Source organism: Grammomys surdaster, unplaced genomic scaffold (assembly GCF_004785775.1).
Source record: "Grammomys surdaster isolate TR1022 unplaced genomic scaffold, NIH_TR_1.0 126059, whole genome shotgun sequence".
NCBI classification, from domain to species: Eukaryota; Metazoa; Chordata; class Mammalia; order Rodentia; family Muridae; genus Grammomys; species Grammomys surdaster.
In genome coordinates, this window is record NW_021620869.1 from 6868262 (window position 1) to 6891802 (window position 23541).

General features: G+C 45.2%; 1 protein-coding gene across 1 annotated transcript in view; it reads right to left on the reverse strand.

Annotated features, from left to right (window-relative positions):
• Spp2 (secreted phosphoprotein 2) overlaps positions 1 to 8933 on the reverse strand; it is an 18993-nt gene extending 10060 nt beyond the window's left edge. The window contains exons 1-4 of the mRNA XM_028755381.1: positions 8709 to 8933; positions 8483 to 8607; positions 5011 to 5130; positions 3773 to 3880 (exon numbers count right to left, since the gene is read on the reverse strand). Of these exons, the coding sequence (XP_028611214.1) occupies positions 3773 to 3880; positions 5011 to 5130; positions 8483 to 8607; positions 8709 to 8775 (420 nt within the window). The 5' untranslated portion in view covers positions 8776 to 8933. The remainder of the gene's footprint in view (positions 1 to 3772; positions 3881 to 5010; positions 5131 to 8482; positions 8608 to 8708) is intronic.
• Between the last annotated feature and the right edge of the window lie 14608 nt (positions 8934 to 23541).

A 23541-nucleotide genomic window follows, 5' to 3' on the forward strand; every position in this document is an offset into this window, starting at 1 on the left:
GAGGAGGAGAAGGAGGAAGAGGAAGAGGAGGAGGAGGAGGAGGAGGAGGAGGAGGAGGAGGAGAACAAGAGAGAGAGGGAGAGAGAGAGAAGGAAGGCGGGCAGGAGGCAGGCAGGCAGTTCCACACATTGCTGGTGAGGATGTGAAATAGAGCAGCGGCTATGGGACCCAGTTCGGAAGTTCTTCAAGATGCTAAGAGTTAAGAGTTACTGTACGCTCAGTAACTCCATTCCCAGCAGGATTAAAACTATGTACCCCCAGAAACTTGTGGCACAAATGCTCCCAGCACCACCATTGATAATAGCCAATATGTATAAGCATCTCATATGTTGACCAGCTAGTGTACAGATAAATCACGTACAGTGTATCCACACAATGGAAAGTTATTTCACAATAAAAAGGAATGAAGTACCTTCATACCCTTTTCCATATTACACACAAACATGTTTATAATTCTACAGCATGCACGAGCCTGCAAAACATCCGGCTAAGTGACATAAGCTAGTCACAAATGGGCATATGTTACACGGGGCTATTTCTGTGAAATGACCAGGATGGAAGACACCGTGGAGCAGATCTGTATTTGCTAGGGGTGGGAGAATGTAGACTAGGGAAGGATTCATCTTAGGAGCCTCCTCTCCAGATGATGAATGGGTTCTGAATGTGGATACTGGTAGCACCTTGACCACCATCATGGAACTATACCCCAACCCTGTGCACTGTACATGTGTATAAGGCAGATTGTGTGGCATGGGAATTGTAGCTTAGTGACATTGTAGCTTTATTGTAGTTTTATACACTTTTAGTATAATGTTCATAATAGAGTTCTCTCTTGGAAAATTGAATGAAAGAATAGAAGACATGGAAATCGTTATTCTAATACAGCTGCACAACAGTGGAAAAGATACACACACCTGTCAAAAATCTTATCCCACTATAAATGAGCAAATGATGTAATTGTGCCGTTAATCCTGCCATTGGAATCCAGAAGAGTCCTTTGTGCTGTATTTTAGACCATGTTCCCCCAGCTTTCTTGTGTTCTTTTAACAAGTATTTACTGAGCACCTATCTGGTATCAGTTATAAATGAGGAGAATGAAAATGAATATTCCTCAGCCTTAGGAGATGAGGGCTAGTATGGGAAGCAGTCAAGGAAGAAAGGTGACACCAAGTCACAGATGAGGAACATTAATTTCATAGTAATATTGTAGACCACTTCGTCATGGTCAATGTTGGTTGTTAATGGAATTAGGAATTACCTAGGAGACACACCTCCTAGGGAGTCTATGAAGAGGTTTAAGAAAGAGAAGACCTGCTCTAAATGCAAGTCCTATGGTCTGGGGTCCTAGGCTGAGTAAAAAGAGAAAAGGAAAAAGCCAACTAAAACATCCCCCCCCTCCTTCTTAACTTCAGACACTGTGTGACCAGCACCACATGCTCCTGTTGTCACACTAAAGCTGTCCTTGCTGCCATGATGAGCTGTGCTTTCAAACTGTGAGCCCAAATGACTCCCCCCCCCCTTAAGTTGTTTTTGTCTCAGCAACCAATAAGGTAACTAATACATATCTCTAAAGCAAAAAGGGGCAAAAAGACTTCTGCTACTGACTCAGCATCTATTATACATCAGACCCTGGAGCTGATATTTCACATCCATTCAAGCCTCATTTGGGCCTATAGGGTAACTAAAAGCAAGAAGAAAGACTGACTCTAAGGCTCCTTCTCCCTTCTGTCACTCGATTACACTTGAGGTTAGCATGCCAATCATTCTGGATGCCGTTATCTGACCTAGCTTATTCTCCTTCAAGGCTGAAGCCTCAAAGATGTATCAGTATCCCAAACCTGAGGTCACTTTCAATTCCAGGAAGATCAAACCTTTGCAGGATCCCCATCCCACCTGGACTCCCTGGAGCAATTATTCTGGAGCAGAAGTCATCCTGTGTAGGAACTAGGTTGGTTCTTTGGGCAAAAACAGTGATTAATAGACTATCAATTTATTAACCAGAATGTAGGACATATTGGGGATGAAATAATGATGGGAGACTCAAGAATAAGAATTGTTTACTAATGCATACCTCTAACCTCCTGCCCAATTTTTTTCTTTAAATCTAAGACTCATATCTAGACTCAAAAGATGGACTTGGGGTGGGGGGTGGTTACTAGACCCTTTTGTCTATTGCTTTTCCCAATGTGGTCCCATTAAATAAATCTCCTTTTGCTTTTCACTATTTCTCTAGCTGGCTTATTGGAATGGGTTGCTCACATAGCCTGTTGGAACTGGAGCCCAGGCCTTTGCCCTAAAAATTTTGTTAATAGTGAGTATCTTCATTACTCAGCATTTAACAGATGAAGAAGTTGCAGATCAGGGAGGATAAATGAATGTCAAGTATCCTGACCTAGAGTGCATATCTAACAAATAGTTTTGAACAGTGGTCTAACAAAGACTCCCCCGTGCTCTCCACTGAGCTACAGACTTTGAAATTTGGTAATTGATGCTCTGAAATCAAGTCCCAAATTTCAGAGAAGGGAAGAGACAGACAGGCAGGCAGACATACAGACACACAGACACACACACCACACACCACACCACACACACACACACACACACACACACACACACATACAGAGAGAGAGAGAGAGAGAGAGAGAGAAAGAAAGAGAGGGAGGGAGGGAGGGAGGAAGGGAGGGAGGGAGGGAGGCAGGGAGGCAGGGAGGCAGGGAGGGAGGGAGGAGATGAGAGGGTTAAGGGGAGGTTGGAGGAGAAAGAATTAGAAAAGGGGGGCATACAGATAGACAGACAGAGATTGATTCTAATTAGCCCTGTTCCCCTAGAGCAGTAGTTCTCACCCTTCCTAATGCTACAACCCTTTAATACAGTTCTTCATGGCGTAGTGACCCCCAACCATAAAATTCTTTTTGTTGCCACTTAATAACTATAATTTTGTTACTGTTGTGAATCATAACATAAATATTTATGTTTTCTGATGGTCTTATGTGGCCCCTGTGACAGGGGTTGTGACCCACAGGTTGAGAACCGCAGCACTAGTTACTGCTGACCAGAACTCTGACAGACTGGTTAAAATATTGTGACTGTGGAAAGCTACAAAGCCTCAGCCTTGGATCAACTTGCGTGGCGTATCTTAGCCCCTGATAGTCCTTTACCACACACCTCTGTATATAGCTGAACATCCTGTGGTTACCAAGTCAAATGCATTGGGGAATGTAGAGATCCCTAGCTCCCAACAACCCCAAAGCTAAAAACAACCTCAGATACCTCTATGGCCTATAGCAGAGTCCCTCTTTGTTGTTTCCCACCTACATGAAATTTCTGCAAACATATTTGAAAATGTCTTGATTTTTTTTTACACTTTAATTGTTTTGTTCTTATGAAAACATGAAATTAATAGCAAGCTATCACGCTGGGACACAGCATGTGAGGTAATTGGAATCTATGCTCTCAGACCACGGTCACTCAGAGTTAGCTCCAAAATGAACTATTTCTTGTCCCCATCGATGTGAGAGCTCTGTTGCTGTGTTGTGTGTTTGCAGGGGCTGGGGGGAGGGGGCGGGGGCGGGGAGGGGCAGGGGGGAGAAGTAAAGATTATAGAAAATGAGCCTGTAGCTGTTCAGTGTGTGTGTGTGTGTGGGGGGTTTCCAGCTGTGTGAGCAGAATTCTATCTATCAGCATCTGAAAGGTGTTCAATTGTCTTATCAAACAGCTCAGCTTTCACAGACCACCCCAGATGCAGCTGGAAGGAGACAGTTCCCCATCATACCTCCTCACTGCTGTTGGACTCGGATGTGGACGCCCAGCGGCAGTGAGCCCACACATCCTTCACCTGTCCCTTGGACATCTGCACAGTGCTCCTGCAAGCAGCTGTTGGCTAGAAAAGACAGAGTCATGAGTTGCTTCTTCAGCACCCTGTGGGAGAGGTTAGCCTCTGGACAATCAACTGCAGGGCTTGCAAAACAAGGCAGAAGGGAGGGATTCACAGAGGTGGTTCAGTTTTTCAAAGTGAACACTCTCCAGAACTAAAGAACAAAAAAGGGGTATGTGTAAGTATCTCCATGAGCTTAATTCCAGTCCCCAAGAAAAGTCTGCCTTTCCTTTCCAGTACAAAGGGCTGTCTGGAATCGATTCTTGCTTTAACAGAAACAAGTGGTAAAGATGCCATATATTTGAGTATATGGCCTCTACATACACACACCTATATATACATACATATATATATGTGTATATATGTGTGTGTGTGTGTGTGTACATACACAAATGCACACACATGCATATACACATAGATATGGATAAATCATTCGGCCCTAAGATTTGGTTAGAAGTATGTGCATGTGACATCCTCTGCAAAACAGAATCTCGTTGAAATTTCATGAGAGGAATAACAAAATTATTCCCTCTGTAATGGGACCTCAGAAAACCATTCATTTGCTGAAAACATTTTGGTTCTGGACTGAGGGCTTCATTCCGATCAGAGAGGGTTCTGTCACATGACAGCTGATTAGTCTGGTCACAAGGAATGCATCATGTGACATATCATGTGACCTGAATGGAGAAGGGGAGATACTGTGGGCAACACTTAATCGTGGACAGCATGCCATCCATCAGTGGGCTCACAGTTTACACTCAGTCCAACAGAGTTTCGAGTGTTGGGGTTTTTCTTTGCTCTTGGTCTCTTTGCACTCACTGTGCCTGATACAAACCGTCCAACCTCACGACACTGACATGCTACCCACTGGAGCTTCTGTCTGGAATTTAAAGAATGGGACACTGGTGTGGTAAGGGTTAAAGAGCTGACCAATATCACCGAAGACTACAGATTCCACAGCTCAAGATCTCACTCTTTCAGTCCCAGAGTACACAGCCCATGCTAGGAAATGTGGTGATCCAGTGTGTGCCCAAATGGCAGACAGGCAATGACCAAGTTCCTTTGGTGACTCCTGATCCACTCGTGGTCATGAAAGTAGGGACATTCTCCCTTGCATTTCTTTCTGGGTCACTTACCACAGAGTGGCCCCTTTGGAAGGCACAGGTGGAGGAATCACCAGAATCTCTCAGGCATGTGGTTTCCTGAACACTGAACTCTAAGTTCATGACCAGTGTATCTTCATCCAGGAGGTTGACCTTCACAAAAGCAAAGCATGGATTCTCATTAGACATGTTTCTGAGCTTCATGGTAGTAGATAGGATTTTTTTCCTGCCCAATGAGAAATCAAAGACAGGGTCACCTACCCACTGGCAAAGCTATGTGTCATGTTGGCATCTGTGCAGTGGCATGCACTCAGACTGAAGCCCATAGAGAAAAGCCATGCAACTCTGGAAACTATGGAACCAGAGAAACTGAGTGTCATGGGCACACCTCCAATCCCAGTACTCAGAAGGCTGAGTGTCATGGGCACACCTCCGATCCCAGTACTCAGAAGGTTGAGTGTCATGAGCACACCTCCAATCTCAGTACTCAGAAGGCTGAGCCAGGAGGTTCCTAGCTTGAGGCCAACCTGGCCTAGAGAGAGATCTTGTCCCAAAATAACAGTAAACGGAAAGGAGAGAGGAAGGAAGAGAGGGAAGAAGGAAGCAGGAAGGACGGACAGAACGTTTGCCTTCACACCAATGCCAACATGGCTTTTAAAGATTTATGCTGACAATTCCTTCTTGGTACTCAAAGTTCATACTTGTGAACTCACCTGGTCACAAAATATTACTTGTAATTCTTAAACTAGTGATGACATTTTCTAAATGTCTACCAATTCCTAAAATAAGAAAACTTGAGACACAGGCCATCTCCTAGGAAACCTTTCAAACATCCTTAAAAAACCTGGGTGGTCTGAGGACAGGAGATGTTGTGATATACCAAGCCCTTCCCTGTGTGCTGAGCACCTGAGACAGAGCAGAAAAGATATCAGGAAGCTGTGATTACAGAGTGGGTACTTCCCTACAGATGCTTGTAAGAAAATTAAAGATCATTCTGGTAGTTCGTGTTGAAGAATGACAGGGAGCACAAGGTAATGGGAGAGATGGGAGGAAGTAGCCTCGGAATAAAAGACTCAGAGGAACCTTCCAGAAGAGGAGAAATGTAAGCAGAGACTCAGAGGATGAGGGCTTATTGTCTGAGGAAAAAGCAGAGCCCAGCATCCCAGGACAACGTCTGGCCTGTGTTGTCAGAGCAGTGTGAGGAGGGAGAGTCATTTACTGCAATGTTGGAGAGATGGGGAATTCCAGACAAATCATGGTCTTGTCTGTCGTGGGACACCATTACAGAATGAAGCACCCATGGTTCTTCCCACCCACAGTAATTTCTGTCACCTACAGCCATTGACCAGACCTTTAGCATTCTCTCTCAGACTCACTTTTTTAATTCTTCCCACAATCAGGCTAGAGGGCTAGAGTCCCAGAATCTTGTATTCTGCTTCTCTTCAGATTATAAACACTGTCTTTATGCTAATCATCTCTCCTCTCATTTGACTGCAAGTGGCCAAAAGAAGCCCTCCACACTTCACCACCTTGTTCCTTCTGTCAGATATCTTCATTCCCTGGTGGGGTTGTAAGGGTTTGCAGAGACAAAAGACCATCCCGACTAGTGAGGGAGTCTGTCTCACACAGATGACGAACAGAATACCGGGACATAACGTAAAGGCCATCTCTGTCCCATGGGCTTGCAGTTGTGTGTCTCCTGTGACATTGTGGAATGCAGAGCTCAAGGAGAGACCATGGAGACTGCAGCTTGAACAATATATTGAATGATGGGGAAGAGCATTGGGAGATCAGGAATAGGCAGGCATAGGTGCACAGGGGAAGGGGGCAACACAGAGACAGTCAGTGTCGTACTAAGCATCTTCTAGAACCACATCCATCATCTGTAAGTGGCTTATCTTTAGGTACATGAAGGTCAGGCCTGCCTGACTATACCAAGATGGCCACATGTCAGATTATGCTGTGTCGGCCATGTCTCACTGGTTACCCGTCCACAGTGTCCCAGGTTCCTGCTCTCTGGATCCGTCCTTGTGCCCCTATTTAATAAGCTGTTTTGCTCTGTAGTGAGCAATAGCTAAATTGCAAATGGATTTAAACTGTTGATCCGCAAGTTTGGCAAGAAGCTGTGGGTTCTACCACATTCTAAGAAGATTGCATTTGGTACCAATGGAATGTGGCCTGGGTGCTAGCAAAACATAGGGTGGGAGGAAGAGGCAGCTTCATTCTGATGTGGCTTTCTTCCAGAAGCGGCTTGGCTGTTAGCTAGCAGCTGCCTACACCCACCTCCAAGGCCTCCCCACCAGAGTGCTCAGTGTGAACCTTGACAGTCAGGTACTGGGTGTGGCTGGTGCCTCACGATAGCTCAGCCTACACCTTCACAATCTGTTAACCAGCTAGAAAAAAGGCAACCGAAGCGATGGATTTGCTTTGCATTTGGGAGAAGGAAAACTCGGTTTTTTGTCTTTGGCACCCCTTATGATCCCACCAGGGAACAAAGATATCTGACAGAAGGAACAAGGTGGTGAAGTGTGGAGGGCTTCTTTTGGCCACTTGCAGTCAAATGAGAGGAGAGATGATTAGCATAAAGACAGTGTTTGTAATCTGAAGAGAAGCAGAATACAAGATTCTGGGACTCTAGCCCTCTAGCCTGATCTTGGGAAGAACTAAAAGGGGACCAAAGGGACATGCCCCACATGCAGGCAAGCTGGGAAAGTGAAGTATGAAGCTGTTGAGGAGCAGCTGAGTGGAAGAGATGGTGGCCCAGAATAGGGTGGAGAAGGGAGTGGCCAGTAGGGGTGACCTTGTGGCCTCTGTGTGGAGGTAGTGGCTGCTGGTCACATGACCACATGGCTCCACTCTTGCCCCCATGAGCTTGTCTGTTCTATTTCTTCCTCATTTCTGTCCCTACCTTCCTGTGAGCCCCGTGAAGCCAATAAGAAGACAGCGAGACTCCTCAGGAAGCAGGAAGGAGAAAGGCTTCTCTAGGACCCTGCTCCATTCCCCCTCACTTTTGCCACAGTGAGCCTCAGCAAACCCACGATAACATCGATTTCCCGAGTTCTTTAGGTGAACAGCACCATAAAGTCCATGAAAGCAGGTGGGTTTCTTTGACTCAAAAGCCAGCGTTTCTTTTCTATATACACTGAGAGCCCAATGCTGAGTGGGAAGAAAGGTTCTTTCTCACTAGGCAGCATCTCCCAATCGAACAACATCACGAGGGCTTCTGGGCTCTTCACCCCAAACCAGGACACACACACAGAGAAGCCAAGGTCAGAGGGAAAACACAGAGGGAAGAATTAGATGTCCCAAGAAGCTTTGAGAGCCTCAGGGAAAAAAAAAAGTAATGAAATTTCTTCACAGTCCAAAAAGTCAGCATGGAAGAGAACGGGCTGTGATCTTTGTAAACAGAAAAATAAAATTAATCTACTCAACAAAGTAATCGAAGACAAGGCAGGGGTGGTGAAAAAAAAAAAAAAAGACTCGGGAGGTGTCTCCATTCACTTACTCTCTTCAAGGAACTCCGGGTCGCCCGAAACAGGTAAGGACTCAAGGACTGCGAGTTCACCTTTGCCACTGAGGCACTGAGAGCCTCCTGCAGAGAGGAAGGGTCGTAGTCGTACACCGGGAAACCTGGACAGCAAGCACACAGGCCACAGTGAGAGGAGATGAGGCGCCGAGAGGGCTGTGGTCCCCTAGAGCAGGTGGCCAGCGTGGTGGCATGTGTCCTTTACCTGAGGCACACCAGTTCTGCATACCCAGCACCAACATAACCAGCGTCTTCAGCATTGCCTGCTCCATCCTGAGGACTGCGGCCCAGAGCCAGGGAGACGGCCTCTCTACAGGCTTCGGGATGACAGCTCTTTCCGAGGGCGGCTGTCTTATCCTGGTCACCTGCGACCTAGCTGCCTGGCTGGCTGGAGCAATCTGGAACCTCAGTAGAGATGACTGATTCCGGTGTCAATATTTACTGCTGACTTTTCCTGTGGAAAAATTCCAGTCTGAGGCCACTTTTGAAGTTTGGACCTCACCGAGGGACTTTAGCCCACAGCAGGAGACATTCAGAGAGGCTTGGGTCTCCCTGTATGATGTTTATCTTCTCTCGTTGCATTTCGTCCTTTGGGGGGAGGGGAACATAACTGTGGACTCAACAGAATAGAGACTATTCCTTACCCAGGTCCTCAAAACCCCGCACCATCCTGTCTCTCAACGCCAGCTTCCTCCCTTCCTAGAGACGGCACACACACAGGAGATTTTGCTTGTCTGCTTAGCTCTGCCTGCCACCTCTACACTCTCTATACCTCTCTGTACACTACAGAGGCCGTGGTTCAGAAACCACAGTGGCCGTGTTTGTGATACGGAGCGTAATGAAGCATGCGCTGGAATGAGTGAGCGTATGAGCCCACCAGGTCTCACTCAACTGTATTTCAGGTCTTCCATTCGAAGCTGGTGCTCACTTCTGGTGTCTAACAAGTACCCAGAGCCTAATACCATGAGACAATGACCACTGGAATTTGTAATTCCATTATTTTTAACCTGGTTTGAACTCAATTCTGTTAGAGTCTTCCAGTTGAACTAACGTCACCATCTGGCTCCAAATGCTCTGGTCTCATTAAATGAACTGCAGTAATAAAAGCAATTGCAGATGAGCGGAGGAGATGAAGGGAAGAACAGCATCCTGTTGCCAGCACAGGGCTATTGATTTTGCTCGCTGTTTGCTGGGGTGAGGGTGGAGGGAGCCACTGCATTTCTCAGATTCCCTTGGCTATAATTAAGTGTTAGTACCAGGCATGCAGGGTGGACTCTGATGAAAGTTAGAAAGCAATGACTTTTAAAATGCCCCTGTAGAATTCCATCATGTCTTGTAAACCCAGAAGATTAAATATAAACCATCCAGTCACGCTCATGCTATGGTGATTTCTTGTTCTTTCTCCAGCCTGCAGAAGTGTGTGCCACAATCATCCCAGCAATTTTCTGCTATTCCAGCCCCAAATACTCAAAGTATTAAAAATTAGGTGGCGGTAAGTGAAGCATTGTATAGTCTTTTGCACACAGTCCCTGGAAATTTATATAAAGTGCATCACGGACCATTTAGCGGGAGTACCTGGAACACACTGAGCAAGAACCAGTGGGCGGTGGCTGCATCATAAATGAAGATGCAGTACTCTCCTTTTCCCAAGGTCATTTCTTCTTTCTCATCCCCCCGGTCATATTTGCACTGGGGTGGGATCACTAAATTTAGAACAAATGTAAAAATGGAATCTTCAGCTGATCCTAAACCATGAACTTTGCAGCTGCCTTCTGATTTCTTATAGCATCATGATTTCTAAACTGAGTTCTGTAACCAAGAGTCTGCTTGCTGTCCTCGTCTTAGTATTTCTGGGTTTTGGAAACATCAGTGGTGCCATTGGAATGGCCATCATGCAGCGGCAAAGACCCCAGACAGCATCAGCACCACCTAAGACTTGGCTGAAAATGTGAGTCATCCAGACCCAACCAGAAGGACCCAACAGAGACTCCAGAGAGAGGACCAACTGTCTTTATTTGAAAGACCCCTCTCTGATCTCTCTGTCTCTCTGTCTCTCTCTGTCTCTCTCTCTCTCTCTCTCTCTCTCTCCTCCCCCCCATGTGATTCAGATCCACACCCTGAAATGCCTGAGAAATGCTAATACAGAACAGAGATTCTTAGCCAGGGAACTTTGCCCATGTGAGCATTATGGATTGAATATGAAATATCACTCACCACCCCACCCCACTGCCAAAGACCCTTGGTGATGCTATTTGCTTTGGGAGGCAGGGCCTGCACAAAGGAAGTGTCTCAAAGGTGGTGGACCCCCAAGGAACACTTCCTTCCTCTTTAGATCCTTCTGTTTCTGGCCCCCTTGACAGAGACAGCTTCATGTCTCCACAGTGCCCCTGCCTCTGTTCATATTCTGATGGACCATAGGCAATTTGGTTCTTAAGAAAATGAAGAATTTGAGAAAACTCCTTGCTGTTTATTTGCACAGAAGCCACATCATTTTACCTCCTTGTGAACACTGTTCAGAGGTTCTGGTGTCCACAAACCCTAGCCAACACTTGCTATTTTCTCTGGATAATGGCCATCCTAACAAATGTCAAGGGAAACCACCTTGCCTTCAATTTGCCTTTTCCTCATGATAGGTGGTTGGGTATTGTACTTGCGGTTTTATGTGTCAACCTGACATAAGTCAAGAGTGATCAGAGAGGAAGGAAGGAGCTTCAGTTAAGGAAACGCCTCCATGAGATTCAGCTGTAAGGCATTTTTCTCAATTAGTGATCAATGAGGGAAGAGCCTAGCCCATGGTGGATGGTGCCATCCTACGGTTGGTGGGCCTGGGTTCTTTAAGAAAGCAGACTGAGCAAGCTATAGGAAGCAAGCCAGTAAGCAGGACATCCCCCACCCCACCTCCATGGCCTTTGTATCAGCTCTTGCCTCCAGGTTCTTGCTTAACTTGCTTGAGTTCCTGTCCTGAATTCCTCCAATGCTGGACTGGAAGTGTAAGTGGAATAAACTCTTTCCTCCTCAGCTTGCTTTTTGGTTATGGTGTTTCATCTCGGTAATAAAAACCCCAACTAAAGTAAGCTGGCACCAGTGTAGTGGGGTACTGCTGTGACAGACCTGGCCATGTTCTGGGGAGGCTTATAGAAGGACGTTGGAACTCTGGGCTAGAAAAGCCTTTGGTTGTTGAGACATCAGTGGGATGCTCTGGGAGCTTGGAAGATAAGAATGTTGGGAGCAGTGCAGAAGATAGAGGCCTGGCTTGTGACGTTTCAGAGGGAAGAGTAAAGACTCTATTAGGCCCATTGCTGTTTTGATTTAAGATTCTGTGGTTCTGGTTATCTGGGGCCCAAAAATCAGATGTGATTAACAAGATACCATAATTACTGAAGTGAAACTTTTATGTTGCTGGGACAATTAAGGCTCGTTAGGGTGATTAAGGAAAGATCGGTATCACTGAGGTGAAATTTTCTACGAAGTGTTCTGAGAAAGCATAGAGGCTATGTTCCAGAAGTAATCACGGTTGTACCTTGTGCTGGCAGTTGGTCATGTGTAAGAGTCATCCAGATGGTACTGGTTTTGAAGGCATGAAAGGGTCATGGAGAGCAGCTGAGGCTTGGCACTGTGAGAGTATAGCAGTGGCTATGGTGGCAGTTGAAGTCTCAGAACTTAAGGGTCCATGCAATTTGGCTGAGGCTTGGTACCACGAAGAGAGCCTATGACAGACTATTGGTTAAAGTGCTGCCCAGTTGCCACAGACGACTTCGCTCTTTTGGAGATGCCAGCACCACATGATGACCACCAAGAACAGCAGCAGCAGTGGAGTGGAGCCAGCCAGAGCCTAGAAGACAAGCTTGTGTGTGGCAGAGGGCAGAGCTGGAGAAGTGATCCAAGCCTTCGGAGTGCTCAGAAGATCATGTGTGAATCCTAGACTTTGGACGTTGAACTATTTATACTGTTGGAGTTTAGTTTTGCTTGGTTCAGCTTGTGACGGTGCCCTGGTTCTTCCTACTTGAAGAAGGTATTTAATTTAATTTTGATTTTTTTTTTTTACAGGCCTCCACAGCTAAAAGACCTTAAACTTTAAAAGAGTTTTTGGATTTTTAGAGAGATTGAATATTTTAAGGAGATTGAAACTTTAATGTGTTTGAATGTGTAAAGACTGTGGAACTTTTAAAATTATTTGTGTTTTAAATGTGAGATCTTGAGGGTGAATAAGAAAGGGAGGGTTGTGGCTTAATAGTGATGTGTTTGTGTGTCAAGATGGCAAGGGGTGAGTTTTACTGGCTTATTTTGTGTGTCAACTTGACACAAGTTAGAGTCATCAGAGAGAAAGGAGGCTCAGTTGAGGAAATGGCTCCACGAGATCCAGCTGTAAGGCATTTTCTCAATTAATGATCATTGGGGGAGGGCCCAGCCCATTGTGGGTGGTGCCATCTTGGGCTGATGGTCCTGAGTTCTTTAAGAAAGCAGGCTGAGCAAGCCATGGGGAGCAAGCCAGTAAGCAGCACCCCTCCATGGATCTCTGCATCAGCTCTTGCCTCCAGGGTCCAGCCCTGCTTGAGTTTCCTGTCCTGACTTCCTCCAATGATGGACCAGGATCTGGAAGTGTAAGCCAAATAAACCCTTTCCTCCCCAACTTGCTTTTTGGACATGGTGTTTTGTCTCAGTAATAGAAACCCTGATGAAGACACATTTCGTATCCCATTAGTCATCTGCATAGCCGCTAGCTTGATTCATCTGAATCCTTTAGTTAAGCTAGATGAAAGCTTATCAATTGGATGTTTTCCAGTGTTAGCACACAGTGTGGCTACTTCTAATGTTTTCCTAGTCCCTATTTTTGTTTAAGTTTGCCCTGGCCTTTATCACTTCATTCCTTCAGCTGATTTGGGACATGCTTTTTTTTTTTTCTTTTCTAGATTTTGAACTCTAAATTTAAGGTTTTAGAGAAGGGCTGGTTGCATCAGCACCCCAAGATAAGCAAAACCCCAAATATTCCCTCAGTCAATCACTTGAACAACCACAGCTATGAACTCTCAGATGGAAACTGGAAGTTGGGTTCCCCCACCTATTTGTTCAGTGCTGTGTAGAGGACTGGAATCAGCAAGATGGTTTCCTACAGCTTCTCTGTTGACTTCTAGCCAGCTGGCTTCATCCTCGTGGAGGGCCCTTCACCAGCTCTTGCCATTCTTGTGAAAGGAACGCATTATGAATGAGATACTGAGAAGAAGCTGTGTCTGCAGAGACAACTGACTAATTAGAAGTTCAGTACTGCAGAGAAATTGGAACATCACGGGTCTAGAAGCTAATTAGCTTATCCTGGGCTAGCTTTAGCTCCTGGGATGGCCATTCCTTGCCCACTTCTAATAAGTAGAAACATTTTGGAATCTCTTGACTTAGCTTCCACCAACCCAGAAGCTAAGAACAACATCAGATAGCATCTCATGTCTAAAAAAATGCTTCCCCCATCTTTCTGTAACCACCTCTCTGATGCATCCCCTCTGTCCATTTTAAACTTGCCTTGATTTATGATGTTTTTGTTCTATAAAACTATAAAAACTTCATTAAACTGCTTCCACATTGGAACATGGAATTTAGAGTATCCCAAATCTGTGTTCCCTGGCCATGGTTACTTACTCAAAATGGCTTCAGAATAAACTTTTGTTTGCTTCAAGATGAAAGCCATGCATTTTGTGATGCTACTGCCCTGTGGTGTTAAATTAGTGTCTACTTTGTGGGAAGAAGTCCTACTGTGTGGTATCACTCTCAATCACCTTGTGCTCAAAGGTAAGCAAGGCTGGACAGAGAAGGCTCTGAAGGGCTCATACACATAAATAAACTCTCCAGCCTGCAGGCTGCATGGCTCTGACTGACTCAAACTTTGAAGTCACCAGGAAAGTGTGTCCTGTCTTGTACTCTGATGGTAGATGTGGTGGTTTGAATGAGAACGGCTCCACAGGCTCCTATATTTAAATGCTTGGTCATTAGGGAATAGCACTGCTTAAGAGGGTTTAGGAGGTGTCATCTTTTTGGAGTAGGTGTGACCTTGTTGGAGGAGTATGTCACTGAAGGTGGGCTTTGGAGTTTCAAAAGCCCAAGCATGTCCCATTGTCTCTCTCTTCCTTCTGCCTGCAGTTTTGAATGTAAAGCTCACAGCTATTTCTCCAGTACCATGTCTACCTGGGTACCACCATGCTCCCCGCCATGATAAAAATGGACTAAACCTCTAGAACTGTAGACAAGCCTCAATTAAATGCTTTCTGTTATAATATTTGCTATGTTCATCGTGTCTCTTCCCAGCAATAGAACCCTGACTAAAGTAAATGTGAGTCACAGAGTCCTAGTGACAGCCACCAAAGAACATGTGTCATTCTGTGGACAGCGTAGTCAGGATCACAGACCACACACCATGGCCATGGAGCACTTGGGGAAGATTGTAAAGTGGATGTCCTGGGAGGACGAAGAGCTGAAGAAATTTAGCTGTATGGAGGTGAGGTTGGGGATGGGACAGAAAAGAGCCAAGTTCTCCCTCTCTGCAACCAGGCAGCAAAGACCTGAAGGGTCAAGAAATAGCAGGAGAAGCCCACCATTTTGAAATATGAAAATAAAGAGCAGAAGGAAAAACAACAAAAAAGTTAACTTTTTTTTCCCCAAAAGTTGTGAGTGGTGACTTCAGCTCTCAATTATCGTGTGGTAGGCAAGAATTACTGTTTTTTAATATGCCCCATATTCTTGGTTTTCTAAAATAGGTTAGACATTATTTCTTTTATGAAACAAAGCTGAGGTTGGCTTAAATATAGAATTTACACATAAGTATTAAGAGGAGGAAGACGTGTCAAAGAAAGGCCGTCATGCACATGTTGTGCGAAGCACCAGCTCCTCATGGGACTGCCTCAACTACAACTGCAAGAAAGAAAAATAAACTAAGCTCAATGTCTCGATGCTTAGGAGATGCTCGATGTCTAAGAGAACTACTCCGGATATTTAATGTAGATGATCTATTTCTCTTTAAAATGCCCAACAGTACCATGTGGCATCCTGTAACTGGCACACTGAATCTGGTAGCTCTGCCTGTCATCACAAATACCAATGAGCAGAAAAAGGAATTCAGTCTTTAAGCTGTGTTTTATGTAGAGACCTGGCAATCTGAGAAGTCAGTGGATTAACACCCTAAAAAAACCTCCTGCCTTCCCATTCACCAGCCAGCAGATTATACAGGGAGAATCAGGAGGCAGGAGAAACGGAGGTGGTTAGGCATCCTGGAGCTCAGTCTTGGCCCTCTGATCAAGAAATGTCTCTAGGACTTGTGATGTCTCTCTTGTGATCACTTCTTTGCACTCTTCCCTCATTCTCTGGATGTGTGGATGCAGACACTTCTCACATTGCTGAGTGTAGTTAATATGTGCTAGCACCAACCTGTACACCTCCAGGGGCATCTGGGATGGAGGAGGGTTAACTCTAAACAAGCCATTAATGGTAACTGTGCTGAGCTAGTCACATGTATGTGCTAACTCCAGCCTCCTATATGGAATTTAAAAGAGCCTCTGTCCATCCCTCCATCTGCTACCGCTACCTTTGGAAAGACAAGGAAAGGATGTAGTGAGATAGTTTACCAACCCTCCACCCCATGGCCTTTCATGAAGGTGCAGGACTGAGGGCCTAAAGTAAGTACTGTGTCTGGTGCTGTCTTCACAGTCAGCAAGCACACATGCACACTTGCAGGGTAAAGGAAGTTGAAGAAGTAAATGACCCCCAGTGAAGAACTGAATGACCTCCACTGAAGAACTGAATGACCTCCACTGAAGAACTGAATGATCTCCACTGAAGAACTGAATGACCTCCACTGAAGAACTGAATGACCTCCATTGAAGAAATGAATGAGAATGACTTCCATTTTGCAGCCTTGACACTTTTGGTAACCACACTGATAACATGTCAACTCCTTGGTGCACCATAAGGCCACATGTCTTGATGGAGATCACAGCTCTACACTCAGAGGGAATAAGAGACAGTTTATGCTGGAGACAAATGCAAATGGCTATTTCCCAGGCATGCTGATTCAAGTTACCCAAGTAACATATTCTGATGTGGAAACCTTTCATAAACTTTTTATGATTGCAGAACAAAAAGAAAGACATAAGTTAAAGAATTTTAAGTAATACCTTAGTGGAGATGTCAGGTTGACAAGGTTATAGTGAAACAGAGGGATCTGCTCTAAGCCTTAGATACTACCTGAAGAGATACTTAGCTCTGGGGTTGGTGGAAGCTAATCTTCAGTTAACATTTTTAAATGGCATATCTGCTAGTCACAAAGACATTAGGTGGGACACAGAGGTGGACAACCAATGACAATTAAGAGGCTAAAAATAGCCAAAGATACTATGGCTTTGATCTGCAACAATCCAACTCGTTGCAGTTATGATATTCATTCTCCAATAGCTGGAGACTTGTAAGTTACTTTTTTTTTTTATTTTGTTTTTTAGTTTTTTTTCAAATTCACATTGTTGAACCACTCCACCAGAGAACAAATGTAGGAGATAAGGCTCCAGAAAACTACATTTTTCTTAGCTTAAGTTGTTCTTTACATATTTTTAATTACAGTAGAATTACATCACTTTCCCCTTTCTCTTTCTACCTCCAGATCCTCCCATAGTCCCTCTACTCTCAAACTGATAGCCTATTTTTCACTATTATTATTGTTATATATATATATTATGTATATATGTGCACAAAGATATAAGGGCAACCTCCTGAGTCCAGTTTTCTTGTCTGCTTTGTGAGCTGGCCGTTTTGTATCAAGGGACTCTTCCAGGAACTTCCTGTATAGCCAACACTGGCCTCAGACTCACAATCCTCCTACCTCAGTTTCCCAAATACTGGACTTACAGTTGTTATCATTGATAGTCTCTTAGTTATTCTCTTAGTCTAAGTACAGCCGCATGGCCCCTATGGAAGGACAGTACTGAACACTCCCACCATAAGGCAGTCCTACTTGGTCTCCTTGGGGCCAACAAAGAGGCTTCTCAGAGAGGAAGGTTCCTGGCCCCTCTTGTCAACTGTTACATTGTCTGACCCTAGTGTGATTATTCGAGGTAGAGCCTCTCGGTTCCAGATCTGGGAGTCCTGAGCCCAGAAGCAGAGCCCATTGTGTGTCCATTGTGTGGACAAAAGTGAGGGAAAGAAACCTCAGCCAGAGGCACAAAGAGCTTTCTCCTGTGTTCACAAAACCTCCCACCTTGTCGTCTTTGTGGCAGGTCACTGCCTCACTGCCTGCCCATCTCACACTCTGCTCCCAAGCACCGGCCTTCCCACAGGCCTGACATGATCATAGGTAGGATCTGGATTTTGTCACCTTCCTCAGACCGAGTCCTTTGGAGGCAGCAAGGACATGATTTGTTAGCAGTAATTAAGTAAATAAATTTTGAATGAACAACTAATTGAATTCAGATAATAAAACTGGAGTCTTCTGACCTGCTCAGTATCACCCAAGATGCACTGGGACACATCTAAACAGTATGCCTCTTTTTCTACTATACTTTTTCTAAGCCTTGGAAGCATTTCCCTTTTAAAACTTGTCCCCTGTAAAAGTCAGATAACATCATGAGAGAAATTAGTACACTTAAGGCATCTTAAAGGGGACAGCATATAAAGATGAAGAAAAGTGATAAAACTAGAAATGGAGAAAAAAGAAAGCATACACACATATATGGAGGGGAGAGAAAGAGAGAGAGAGGGGGAGGGAGGGAAGAGGAAAGAGGGAGGAAGGGAGGGAGGGAGGGGGAGAGAGCGAGAGAGAGAGAGAAAGAGAGAGAGAAAGAGAGGGAGAGAGAGAGAGAGAGAGAGAGAGAGAGAGAGAGAGAGAGAGAGAGCGCCGATCACATTGGGGAAGTAGCTCATTTGGTAGAGGGTTTGCTTGGCATGGGTTCAATCCTCAGAACCACATTAACCAACTATGATGGCAGACTCCTGTGATCCCAGGATTCAGGAGATGGAGACAGAGTGGGAGGATTCAAAGTCATATTTAGCTACACAGTCTATGTGAGGTGAACCTAACCTACAGGAGATAAGGAGAGGAGGGGAAGAAAAAGGGGGACAAAGAGGGAGAAAGACTGTTGCTTGCTTCAGATCATCACAGATAGGTGGGCCAGGAATGAGGCTTTTGTCTGGCATGAAGTGCATCAGGGACCTGCACTCAATGTACTCACATGGTTAGCTTCTGTGTGCCTTGTACTGAACTCCAAACAGTGCAGTAATGTCAAGACCTGAGAAAGGTTTGAGGCTTCTCATACCTTAAAAAAGGGGCGGAGAGATGGCTCATGAGTTAAGAGCACTGACTGCTCTTCCAGAGGTCCTGAGTTCAATTCCCAGCAACCACATGATGGCTCACAACCATCTGTGATGGGATCTGATGCCCTCTTCTGGTGTGTCTGAAGAGAGCTACCATGTACTCATATACATAAAATAAATAAATAAATTTTAAAAAAGTGTGCCTGTGGCATGGATGCTGGAAGATTACACACTCCAAGATGAAGGACAGGTGATCCCTCATGGCTGCAGTTCCTGCAGGTTCTGCATTGAACACGAATAACATGCAATACTCCTGATTGTGTTACATGTCTGCAGCTCAGTGTGTCACAGAACACTGACTTCACAGAGCCTAAAGCATTTAAATACTCAGCATACTGGCTTTCTGTCTCCAAAAGGTGTTATCATTATTGAAAGGGAAAGATAGTGTACCATTCCTTTGATATTATTTCTGTCTTCTAAAGCTATATTCATTACACACACACACACACACACACACACGCACCCACATGCACGCACACACACCCTTGATTAGTTATAAGGAGTCTCCTACATTAGGAACCAATGAATAACCATCTTCCAGTGATTATCTGACTTCCTCATTGACTCAGGCACCAACGTCGTGCTGGAGGCATATTTGTGCAAGCCCCAACATGGTTCCTGACTTCTGAGCACCTGTACTTACTTTGACAGGGGGAGTAAATATCAACCAGCAGATTTCATATGCAGGAAAAATAAGAGCAGCAATGAAGACCCTCCAAGGAATGATCAGTCACACTAGAGAGATGTTTCATAGAAGGTTCTAGAAAAGTATACCTTTGAGATCATTAAGAAAGGCTCTTCTGAAAAAACAAGTCTTAACAAATGGGATAAAGGATTATTCTAAATGTATGAGAGAAGAAAGTAGGGTAATAGAGTCCCAGACAGACAGACAGACAGACAGACTAGAGGAAATAGGATCTCTGGGGCAGGAGCAAGGATGTCACCCTGGAGACGGTCACGAAGTTTGCCTCTATATTTCTCTGGAGCAATCATTAGTAGCCTCCCGAGCCCTAGATAGAGCCAACCATTTTACCTAAGGTAATTTCAGTGTATGTCTGTTGCTCTAGAGCAGTGGTTTTCATCCTGTGGGTTGTGACCTTTGGGGGTTGAACAATCCTTTCCCAGGGATCACCTAAGACCGTCAGAAAACACAGATGCTTACATTATGATTCGTAACAGTAGCAAAATTGCAGTTATGAAGTAGCAACAAGATAATTCATGGTTGAGGTTACCACAACATCGTATGAAAGGGTAGCAACATTAGGAAGGTTGAGGACCACTGCAGTCTGGAGTAATCATTAACAGTATTCTGAGCCCTAGATAGAGTCACACAGTTTGTCTAAGGCAATTGCCTAAGATATCCACCGTATGTCTGTTGCTCTAGAGTAATCATTAATAGCACCCTGAGCCCTCTCAGCAGTGTCTCATGATAAACTGAGAGCCTCAGAGTTCAGGGTGAGGCATGTAGCTGTGCATCAGATAAGGAAAGGAAGCAGGGACATGCCAAGCCAAGGTCAGGATGAGGCACCCGAGACATTTCAGAGTCTCCTGCTTGAGGCTCCGAGTTATTTTTGTTAACAAGGCAGACTTTAAGTTGGAGAGACTGGGACTCCTTTTCCTCCCACCTTTCCAGCTGCAGTCTGAGAGCAGAGATCCTGGCTCTGTTATTCAGCCATCTTTGGAGGTGGGGGAGGAAGTCGAAGCTGCTCTCATCAAGCCAAGATAATAATCCAAGACAGACAAGATTAGCAGCAGCAGAGAAAAAAAGAGAAGTGCTTTAGATTTTAAAAAAGCATTATCAGGTACAGCCTGGAGGGCAGAGAAAGAGAGAGAGAGAGAGAGAGAGAGAGAGAGAGAGAGAGAGAGGGAGAGAGAGAGCAGTGAAGATGTCTTCATGTTGCCAGTCAGTTGGCCAGGCTGGAGTTAAAGATCTGAGACTACACAAGCACCCACTGAGTGAGGCTGAGTCTTTCCAGGCCGCCTCCTCTCAACCCCCATATACTCAACTCCAGAGCCAGCCAGCTAGGCCTCTTTCCAGCTCTGCTCACCTGGTCTCTTACGTCTACACAGCCCCTCACCTTCCTGCTAGCAGCCACTTCATCCCCACCCTCAAAACTGGCCGAATAACACATGAAGGATCCCTGCTTTCAGACTAAAGGGAAGAGGTGGGAGAAGGGTTCCCAGTCTCTCTCATCTGACCTCTGCCTCGTTTTCAAAAATAACTCAGAAAAATTCAATGACCAAGAATAAAGAGAGTGCGGATGTTCTCACCAAAGGTTTCCACCCTTCCCTCTGTCCAGAGATGAAACACCAGTATCCCAGAGAGGGGACAGCCTGGGTGATTATTTCATTCAAGGGCTCTTTTTTTTCTAACGAGGCAGCTCAAACCCCAGGAGGTACCACCAGAAGGGACCTTGCATCTTAGAGACCGTGAAATACGGGGGAATTAATTTGGACCCATCTAAACTCTGGGCACACAGTGGGTGCTGGATCAAACTGATGGAAATGAACTCACCTCCCTCTCCAAGTTCACGCCATGTGTGCTTCAGCTCTGTTAATGAAAGCCGCCTGGCTTATAATAGGCTGAGGAACTGTGCCACTTAATTACAGAAGGATCAGAAGAGCAAATGAGAGAGAGAGAGAGAGAGAGAGAGAGAGAGAGAGAGAGAGAGAGAGAGGGAATGAATTGAATTCAGGATTTCAGAGCTGGAAGGCAGAATGCTCTCAGGAGCAGGAGAGAAATTATTTCCTGACCTGGAAATGGCCCACACTTGGAGAGAGAGAGAGCTTTGAAACCCCCAGAGATACTAAAGAAAGCAAAGACCCTAAGCAGGAGTTCTGATGGGATTTTAAGGACTGACCCAGGCCACGCTGCTCCGCGCTGCCCCACGTTTGGGGGCCAAGTGCTCCGGTCCTCAGGTCAGTCAACATGGTCTAGCAAGAGAGAGTGAGGTCGGAGACAAGACAGAGAGTCTGCTCAAGTCTCGTTTATTGAAAGGAAATCCTGGGTGTATATAAGCACAGGCAAGGGGGATGCAGATGAAGACACTTTACCATGTGCACCTTGTAGCTGGGGTCGGTCACTAAGCAGCAAAACAAGATATGTGAGAAAAACAAGATGTTTATCAGAGTGTGCTCAGCTGTTGTAGGCTGTTGAAAACAAGTCTCTTGTCAGGGTATATGGCCTGAGATGGCTGCAAAGATGATAGCCGCTTTCTGCTAGGAGTCGGCTCCCAACAAAGGACCTGGGAAGTGAAAGGCAGAGGCCTCTGCAGAGAATGAGGTATACTGTTGCCCTGGGATTCTCCCTCAGGGTAGGCTGCTGAGCGCACTGAAGTTCCCCTCCCCTCCTGTTCCCACACCACTAACTCCAGAGTGTCATCATTTCTGGGTGAGTAGAGATGCTCAGCTCAGAACAGGGCGTGTAGACATTGCCTGATGCACCTGCAAACAGACAGCTGCCTGCCTAGGTTGTCCATTTCCCATTTCCCGTTTCCAAAAGGATGCCAGAGAGCTCCAGTCTCAGAATGCAAGAATTAATTAAGGTTGTCTAGAGTAACAGAACATAGTGTGTGTGTGTGTGTGTGTGTGTGTGTGTGTGTAGAGAGAGAGAGGGAGATATGCATATATATGTATGTATATTTATGTATAGTGTGTTATTATGCACACACATATATACATATAAAAGGGGATTTACAAGAATAACTTAGTTGTTCAGGTCAAGAGGCTGAATGTCTTCAGAATACACCAGAATCCTGAAGAAGGAAGCTCCAGTGTCAGTGCAGGGATGGATTTGCCAGCAAGACTGAGAGCAAGCAGCCAAAGAGAACAAGCTTCCTTCTTCCGTGTCCAACAGAAGGAGTGGCCCAGATTAGAGGTAGGTTTTCCCACCTCCAAAAGATCTGGATTAAATATGATTCTTCCCACCTCAAAGACGGGTATTAGATGTGAATCTTCTCACTTCAAATGATTAAGCAAAACTCCCTCACAGGTGTGCCGCTCTGCCATTCCTGGGTTTAGTTCACTCCAGATGTGGTGAAGCTGACAACCAGCAGCAGCAGCACCCACAGGAAAGCTCCAGGAGGACTGCACCTGACCGTGGTTTTGCCTCTATAAGGAGACATATCAGGGGCGAGAGCGGTGAGGTTCCTTCTACGTCCATCTAGATGGATGCTTGCTCCTTTATTCTTCACCAATCTTGGAGAAAGAAATGAGGCAAACACAGGCATTTGCCCTCCCTGAAGTAAAAGCAGGAGAGGAGGAAGATAAAGTGGATGCTGAAAAAGGGCCACAGCCAGTGGGGACAGAAGCATCTCGCCATTGAGGGATGACAGATTGGGAAACATTGATGAGTATTGGTGATGGTGGTGTTAGTATCTGTAGTGTAGTGACAGTGACAGTGATAGTGAGTGATAGTGATAGTGATTGTGAGTGATAGTGATAGTGATTGTGAGTGATAGTGATAGTGAGTGATAGTGATAGTGAGTGATAGTGATAGTGTAGTAATAGTGAGTCATAGTGATAGTGAGTGGTAGTAACAGTAATAGTGATAGTAATAGTGATAGTGAGAGGTAGTGACAGTGATAGTAATAGTGATAGTGAGTGATAGTGACAGTGATAGTGACAGTGATAGTGATAGTAATAGTGATAGTAATAGTGAGTGATAGTGATAGTGTAGTAATAGTGAGTGATAGTGATAG